We start from the raw sequence: 8,741 nt of genomic DNA on the forward strand, positions 1-8,741 counted from the left end.
CTTGGATAAATGAGGTGGTCTCTTTCCTTTTGTGTGTTTGTTTTGCTTCTTTGCAGTTTTTGTCTGCTGTCATTGAAACAGGTGCCATAAATTACTGCTGCTGAAACACATGTGAGCGCTTTTGTGCAGTCTCAGTGTGTTTTTAAAGTGCACATTTGTGTAGCCTGTTTGTGTAATGAATGCCCCTGCAGAGATATTCAGTCAACGATCAGTTATGTGATACAGTTTTTACATATGATTTGGTGATGAGACCATTCACAATTCAACCACTGGAGTGTAACGTGTTCCTTAAAGACCACATTTACAAAATACAGTATTCACTAAATATTATTACTATCATTATATGAAGATTGCTTTTTAAAACCTTTCATAGTGAGCTGTGTAGTTATTTTCACATCTTTGTTTATATTGCTGTGTTTTCAAAAGAATGAATCAACCCACATAAAAAGCCCATCAAGACACAACATGAACTGCAGGGTTGTTGTTCACTGATAAAACTTCATATAACTTCTGAGTGCAAACACCGCACCAGCTGCTACACCACGGCTGTCCAAGCCGCTGTACTCGACACGTTCTGATTAGTGAGGCCAGCAGGTGTGAAGGACCACTTTGTTCTCATCGCTCAAACATATACACTCACCCGCTTGTTACAGCCACGGTGCACAAAAGAGCATCTCTGAACACACAACGCATCAAGCCTTGAAGAAGATGGGCCAGAGCAGCATATAAAGACACCTGATGTCACTAGTCAGATACAAACAGGAAACTTAGACTATGGTTTGCAAAGGCTCAAGACTGGATGTATGCTTGAGGTCACAGGTTACAGAGCTAGAAATATCAATATATCTTATATTTTTATATTTTATTTTGTTGGGTTATTTTTTATACTTAAAAAAAACAAACAAACAAAATTCATTTGTGATGTATAGTTGATAAAGTTAAACCAGGAAAAAATATAAATATCACCTATGCCCATCAAAAACACATTTTTTTTAAGTTGCCTATTTTGTTTGTTGCCCTTTTTAAAGTACATTTGGGATCTCCTCGCTCTACCCAGTGATTTGCTGTATTTTAGAAGCAATTATCATTTGATTAATGTTGCATAAATCAGGTGAGGTTCAGAGATATTTGCAGTAATATTAGCACAAGTGAAACTATGCATTTGTCATAGTATTAATAACAACACAAATTATTATTATTATTAATAATGATAATAAATTGTCACCCTGTTTGTGCAACTAAACCAGAAACTGTGTATAACCTCATGTTTACGAACTTTGGGAACCCCCACTATCGCTAGTAGCACTGTTATCGCTGGGTTCAGTGAAGTCTCGCGATGTTTCCTTGTGACAGAGGATAGTGGCGACGAGAACTGGCGTGGGACGGAGTGAAGAGAGTTGTTATCGAAGAGGGAGAAGAGACAGCGGCAGGAGCAGAGCAGGGGGTGTGTGAGTGTGTTTGTGAGGTCCTAAAAGGAGCACAACACGGCGTGAATGAGAGAGACAAGCTGGCGAATTTCAACATGGCATCCGGAGATACGCTGTACATTGAGACAGACGGCTCGGAGATGCCGGCCGAGATTGTGGAGCTCCACGAGATAGAGGTAGAGACGATACCGGTGGAAACTATCGAGACCACGGTGGTCGGCGGGGATGACGACGACGACGACGACGGGCAACCCATGATCGCGCTCCAGCCACTGGTCACGGACGACCCCAGCTCGATCCACCACCACCAGGAGGTTATCCTAGTCCAGACCCGGGAGGAGGTGGTCGGTGGGGATGACTCGGATCTGCATACGGACGGCGGTGGAGGGTTTGAGGACCAGATCCTCATCCCGGTGCCGGCTCCTGGGGTGGAGGACGAGTATATTGAGCAGACTTTAGTGACTGTGGCTGGGAAGAGCTCAGTGGGTCGGGTGAAACGAGGAGGCGGCACTGGTGGGAAGAAAGCGGGCAAAAAGAGCTATTTAAGCGGCGCTGAGGCCGGCGGAAGAAAATGGGAACAGAAGCAGGTGCAAATAAAGACACTGGAGGGGGAATTTTCTGTTACAATGTGGGCATCGGGTAAGTAACCTTAGCCTAGCTGTGTTTTAACAGCTCCGTTGTTAGCCGTTGCATGAGGCCTCATTACCAGGGCGTTGTCCTGCTGCACCAGACTAGTTCCTGGAGTGCTCCGCCGCACCTCCATGAGAAGCGACGTGTAACACAATTTTTCGATCCAAACCCCCGCTGTAGTATATCGAAATGTTTTTGTTTTGAAGGGAGGCCATGTTTTAGGTGTTGCTGGGCGCCGCCATATTCCCCGAGACGAGTAAGTATGGCGGCGGCCCCGAAAAAATGGCGATAGTCGTGGCCAGGCAGAGATGGCGGCGGTGCTCGGGGGAGTGAGAGAGAAGCAGCTGGGTTTCGGGGGGTTTTCTTCTCTTTAGGCCGCGAAATTGTGGCACTTTAAATGCACAAAAGCAACTGATACAGTACCTAGGTGTCTACTGTGTGATATTCGCTTATATTATGAGTCGGGAGCTGTTTAGCAGTTAGCTCTGGCTGCTGTTGCTGCTAGTTAACCAGACAGCTCTGCTTCTGCATAAGGCTAGCTCCATTAGGCTAGGTGCAGAGTGATACTGAGCAGGTGGGAATTTATAATCGCATAAAAGGCTTTTATGGGCTAAACGAGAGCTCATATTATCTGTGCCTGTGATTTATATTACACAAACTATATAAAGAACTGTTTATCAGAATAACTTTTAGCAATATACTTGTCTACATGTTTTCTGAGTGGACACCGCAGTCATCTATTTTTAGTGCTCTCTGCTGGTTGGTAGTGAGTAGGAGTCATTTACACACATGCACATCTTATTTGCACGCTTATCTTGTTATGTGTTTGTGTGTTAGCGTCTCTTTGTGTTTGTGTGTTTTATGTCATTTGAATTATTTTTGTTTAACATATTTCAAACATGGAATTAATTCCCAGTTTGCATAATCTCTTGAAAACAAAACTATTGTAAACAAGATACTTATTTGAATTAAGAAAAAAATAACAAGTTAAAGTTTGCAAAGTAAAGGTAGCCATATGGTGAATAACAGGTAAACACCCTAATGTGAATATGTGCTTTTATATTCATTTCTCCTGGGTAATTATATTTAAAAAAAAAACCCAGGGGGCACATGTTTCCAGCCTCCTGAGGCTTGTAGCCAGGGTAACACCAATATGTTATCGGTTCAGTCTCTGTAATGTGTTTCTAGATGATAATAAAGACATTGACCATGAATCGGTGGTGGAGGAGCAGATTGTTGGGGAGAACTCTCCTCCGGATTACTCCGAGTACATGACGGGGAAGAAGCTGCCCCCTGGTGGTATCCCGGGGATCGACCTTTCAGACCCAAAACAGCTGGCTGAGTTTGCCAGGTGAGTGTGTGTGTGTGCCAGCACCCCTGCGTCAGTCATCCCCAGCTGTAAACAGACCTGTTTACACTGTCCACACAGTTCTGATGAATATGCACAACAATACCGCTGCTGCTCACGAATGCCATGAGTCTGAAAGGTCAAAAACACACAGGGTAAATTTTAGCTGCACTCTGCTAAACTCTGGAGTTTTTTTCCTTAGTTTTCCTCCCAAGAATTAAAATGTCAAGGTTTGGTTACAAAATGTAATTAGGATTTAATAACTGTGTCAGGTATTACACAAACATGCCTTGTGATTATTTTCTCTGTTTAATGTTTGTGCACAAGTGGATTAGGCCATGTGTAGAGTGTTTACTGGAGAAGCTAGGATGTTGTTACTAAATCAGACCAAAGAGAGGCTTTCTGTTTACCCTTATTATATTGTGTTTTATTATGAATTGACGATTAATTGATCACAAAAGCCCGTGGTGCACTATTCAGTGTCCAGTGGGTCATTTTGTGAGGTTTTTCTTTTTTTAAATTAATTGTTTGTTATTGCCTAACAATGTCTAGTTGATTTTCTTATTCTATCAAAACAGTGCAACAGTTAACACTGAAGGAGTTGTTTCTTTTTTGTGTTTAGTTTAGTTACTTATTTGCAAAGAACAATGATAATGCTGTGGTATATTATTTACCAGGTCTAAGAAGTTTATAATGGTGAGACTAATTGCTGTGAAATCAGTGCGCTGACGTTTACTTAACTGTTGATATCAGTCTGTTTTAATCTCTGTTGATGTTTCAGTTGTCCCTTTTAGTTGAGTTTTTTGTTGTTGTTTTTTTGACTCTGTGTCTCAAAAACCATGATAAGGTGTTTAAAAGGCCTGTAAATATTACATTAGTTGGATTTTACTTTAAGCGTACCAGTGTTTATTTGTAAATAGATGTATACCTGTAATTGGTCATGCTGTTTTCGTTATGTGTGTCTTTTAAATGCGTTTAAATGTCCTTTAGGAGTCAAGTTAATCAATAATCTGGTGTAACCTGGACCTGTAGATAACACAGGAGCTTATTTCTTTATTTTTTTTTATTTGCAGAATGAAACCCAGGAAAGTCAAAGAGGACGATGCCCCCCGCACGATAGCTTGCCCTCATAAAGTGAGTTCATTGATGTGTCCCTCCTTGTCACTGTTCTGGCCATCACTCCTGATGGGTTTAAAAGTCTTGCACTTTGTTGCTTTCCGTGTAATTGGAAATTTCACTGAAGGTTATTTAAAAGCACTTGAGTGTATTGATTTTTATGCGTGCACTAGAACAATCAGGCCTTATCTGAATTAGCTAATGTAAATGGGTTTTGTTCGCTCCGTGAGCTGCTTGCTACTTCAGTGTGAGGCTTTTAAGAGTACATTATCACTTCAGGAGAGAATAGGGGCACTCTTACTCTATCCCACTGTTTTTCACAATTTAAAGATGTGTCAGAGAAACTGCAGAAAATGCTGAGCTCCCTTTAAGCATGCATTAGCAGAGAAAACCTGAACCTTGCTGCAAAGCACCTTACTAACTGCTTCTTCGCTCCTTCAGGGCTGCACAAAGATGTTCAGGGATAACTCGGCCATGAGGAAGCATCTCCACACCCACGGACCCCGTGTGCACGTTTGCGCCGAGTGCGGCAAGGCCTTTGTTGAGAGCTCCAAGCTCAAGCGCCATCAACTCGTTCACACAGGGGAGAAACCCTTCCAGGTTGTCCACACACACACACGCACAGACTTTCCATATAAAGCTTATAAACTCAGCACTGCAGGGTGCTTAATTCAAGTGAAGGAAAATGGGCTAAGTAATTTCTCCCTGATGAGATTCACCCACCAAATGTCAGTAAAAGTTTATCTTTGGTGGGTAAATGACACCGGCTGGAATTGTTTAAAGTCTTTTCAGACAATTTCTGCTCGAGCGATTTTAACGAGTGATTCTGGATAAACACTGGCATATTTTCATTGAAATGAGACCATTGCTGTGGAAGGTTTTAAAGACGCACTGTTTAATCATTCCTCTGCTCCTCTCCCCTCAGTGCACCTTCGAAGGCTGCGGGAAAAGGTTTTCTCTGGACTTCAACCTGCGCACGCACGTGCGGATCCACACTGGAGACCGGCCCTACGTCTGCCCTTTCGACGGCTGCAATAAGAAATTTGCCCAGTCAACCAACCTAAAGTCTCACATTCTCACACACGCCAAAGCCAAAAATAACCAATGAGGACGTATCCGTCAGCGTCGAGTCACGAAGACGAAAAAAGAAGAAAGGAAAAAAAAAGAGCATTCTAGCGACACACGTGAGACCTCGTTTGAAGATGGAATGAGAAGCTTGAGACTTATTGATTTATATTAAAAATCTGACAGATTAAAAGACTTAGAACACTGAAATTCAGCTGGTTTTTCCTGAGCCCCCTTTCTTCTTCTTCTGCTGTCATATTGGATGAGGAACGCAGTGACTATTCCCTAAAGCCCCAGCCAGCACAGTCCCTTCGTTTCTCCAGTGGCACTCAGCTGCCAGAAGATGGAACCCATGGACAAACATCAGAGACTTATTTTTACCGGAGTGATCAGAGAAGCAGCGGGCTATTAGTATTTTTATTTGGTCGCATTGCTTTTATTTCCCTCAAGTGTGCATATTGTACACTTGACTCAGGCTGTGTTTAGTATAATTGTTTTTTGTTTTGGTTTTTTTCTCCTGCATTAAGAGATCGTACCTATGATACAAAAGAAGAGGCCTCAAGACTTGTTTGACCTGTTTCACATGTATACAAAGTTTAAAAAACAAAACGGCTGTATCTTTGCATTTTCACACCTTCTTCGGTTGTATTTTTCTCTAACCACAGAATAACCTTGTATACTTGTATTGTATGGCTGTATTAAAATTCAGTAGACATAGATAGAGGTGTGATTTAAAGTGTTAACCGATTAAACTTTAGTCATGAGTTGCTTTATATTTTCTAAGAACCGTCTTTACACAGATGAACAAGTAATATGATCTCACTCAGAGCCTGTCACAGTCAAATTACCTGAAGCGTGCTTTGAATTGACTGCGAGACCATCACTTTCTTTGTTAGAATGTAATGTACAGACGTCAACCATGAACTTCCTTTGTTCATATTTACACACATGTATCTCACCTGCCCACCAATAAAATGGGTCATTCCAACTCTGAACTTCACAGTTAGTTTTTACTAAAGTGGGTCTTCTTTGAGAGTGACAAACTTTGTGTGACTGTCAGTCTGCTGCTGCGCAGCATCTCCTCTGGCACCGTGCGCCATGTTAATAACCGAGAGGGAGCCAGAAGGAAAAAGGAGGAGACGGTGCAATGTTATAAATGATTTTTCTCCAAAAGTGTGGAAAACAAGTTGTGATTAAGTCCTAAAATACTGATACGCTTATCTGACACTGTTCCAACTGCTCCTTTGTGTGACTACCTAATCAGCCAATCACATCACTCATTGCATTTAGGTATATAGACATGGTGGCCTTGTTGAGTCTGTGCAATGAAAGTTAAGGCAGTGCTGAAGGCAAAAGGGAGCCCAACCCAGTACTAGTAGTATGAATGTGCGTAAATGTTTGACAGAAAGCACTTAAGCATAGAAAAAAGTTAATGGGTGAATGAGACACGTAGTATAAAGTGCTCTAAGTGAAATTTATGTAGTTTACTCCCCCAAACAAAAGACAACAAAGTAGCCTGATGTTAGCCCGTTCCCAGTTGTCAGCTCTGATTCTTATGTCTTAAACTGTCCATCATCAGTTTTCTCAAAGGTGGAAGGTGTGTTACGCCCGGGACAGGTGATGGACAGGTGTAGGCATCAAGCACAAAGAAAGGTTCCAGTCGACCAGGACGGGAGGTTCACATTCAGAGTCTTATTGGTTTACAAGACCTGTGCTGGCAAATGGTATGGGCACTGTAATATAATTTTAGATCTCTTTAATAGTTAATTGCCTGGGTGACCTCTCTTTTGGGGCTCTCCTCAGCTCTTCCCAGGAGGGTGGCACGGTTGCCCCTTTGGTGGTCCTCCTCGGGTCCTCGTAGTCTGGGGCCTCTGGATGTCTGGGGCCTGGATCTCCTCCATACCTGCTTCATGCCCTGGGGGACGGGGCTACGGCTCCCCACACTCCCAGGCAGATTGTTACATGGAGAAACCTTTTGAATACAAGCGTGCTGATCCACACAGGTGTGCACACAGGTGTACACACGAGTGTTCACAGACATGAACTACACCTTTCTTAGCTGCTACCTCAAAGCACATTATGCGCTGTCGATCTTGCGTGCTGCACAATAACATTTAATATTTAGTATCTACTGTTATCTACTGTTAGCTAGTTTATTGCGATGGTGTTGTATTTATTATGTTGCTCTTTTTTGTTTGTTTTCTCTTCTGTTTTTCTTTCTCTCCCTCTCTTTCTTTCATTCTTTCTCCCTGTCCTATCCCCTAGTCAAAAAAACAAAAAAGTTAATTGCACTACTGAGCATTCAAAATAAATTAAGTAGAAAAGTTTTAGATTCACAAGATGCAGGGTTCTTTGTGCAGACTTGGTGGAAGGCTGTGTGCAGAAATGCAGGATTGAACCAGAGCAAGGTCAAGAAACAATAGCCCTCACAGATAGATGATGCCTCAGATGCATGAAACTAGGTAAGAGGTCAGGCTGCATGCATATGTGTGTGTGTGTGTGTGTGTGTGTGTGTGTGTGTGTGTGTGTGTGTGTGTGTGTGTGTGTGTGTGTGTGTCCATCACTAGGTGAAGCTGCAACTGAGGAAGGAGAAGAAGAGCACAACCTGTCCGCCAATAAGGGGGGCTAAAGGTCTAAACCACGGCCCTTTTGACCAATCAGATAGATGCACATTCTCTTTTATAAATATGTGGATGGCTAAGTTCTCTCTTCCGGGAGTTGGCTACAGAAAACTGTTGCAGACTGTGGTTTTCTAACCGGAAGGAGATCTGTGTACATTAATTATTCTTTGAACTGGTTGAGGCAATAAATCTGTTTAACTTGAACTGGACCGAAGCTCTCTTTATCTTAGAAAAAAGAGAACATGTGTTGACTCAGGATAACATAACAGACACATATGTATACACTTGCCAAAATGCACAAAATAAAGTGTCTTATGACCCACCTTTCCCCACTTCTCTCCGTTAAACCAGTGGTTTGGCTTCATGCCTCTACATGTCGTTTTTATTCTACCATAAAAAATGAATAAATACTAATATAAACATAGGATAAAACATTAGTGGGGTGGATATAACAGCAAGAAGGTCCTTCCCATGTTTGTGTGAATCCTCTCCTGGTGGTGCACCCCACCTCTCGCTCTATGACAGCTGGGTTAG

General features: G+C 42.3%; 1 protein-coding gene across 2 annotated transcripts; it reads left to right on the forward strand.

Annotated features, from left to right (window-relative positions):
- The first annotated feature begins 1,347 nt into the window (after nt 1-1,347).
- On the forward strand, nt 1,348-6,581 carry yy1b (YY1 transcription factor b). 2 transcript variants are annotated; one of them, XM_004542125.6, is made up of 5 exons: nt 1,348-2,066; nt 3,246-3,408; nt 4,479-4,539; nt 4,963-5,121; nt 5,447-6,581. In XM_004542125.6, exons 1-5 carry the CDS (start codon nt 1,523-1,525, stop codon nt 5,627-5,629), a joined length of 1,110 nt encoding a protein of 369 aa, XP_004542182.3. In that variant the 5' UTR covers nt 1,348-1,522; the 3' UTR covers nt 5,630-6,581. The 2 variants fall into 2 exon arrangements, with proteins under 2 accessions (XP_004542182.3, XP_012772012.3); XM_012916558.5 differs by having other exon boundaries at nt 3,258-3,408.
- Nucleotides 6,582-8,741: the final 2,160 nt, after the last annotated feature.

This window comes from Maylandia zebra, linkage group LG15, assembly GCF_041146795.1.
Source record: "Maylandia zebra isolate NMK-2024a linkage group LG15, Mzebra_GT3a, whole genome shotgun sequence".
NCBI classification, from domain to species: Eukaryota; Metazoa; Chordata; class Actinopteri; order Cichliformes; family Cichlidae; genus Maylandia; species Maylandia zebra.

Excerpts from the sequence above, each read along its gene's own strand:
- yy1b (XM_004542125.6), top strand. The coding sequence starts at position 1,523 with ATGGCATCCGGAGATACGCTGTACATTGAGACAGACGGCTCGGAGATG. Across the intron at positions 4,540-4,962 it reads CGATAGCTTGCCCTCATAAA|GGCTGCACAAAGATGTTCAG; the intron begins GTGAGTTCATTG and ends TCGCTCCTTCAG. Across the intron at positions 5,122-5,446 it reads CAGGGGAGAAACCCTTCCAG|TGCACCTTCGAAGGCTGCGG; the intron begins GTTGTCCACACA and ends CTCTCCCCTCAG.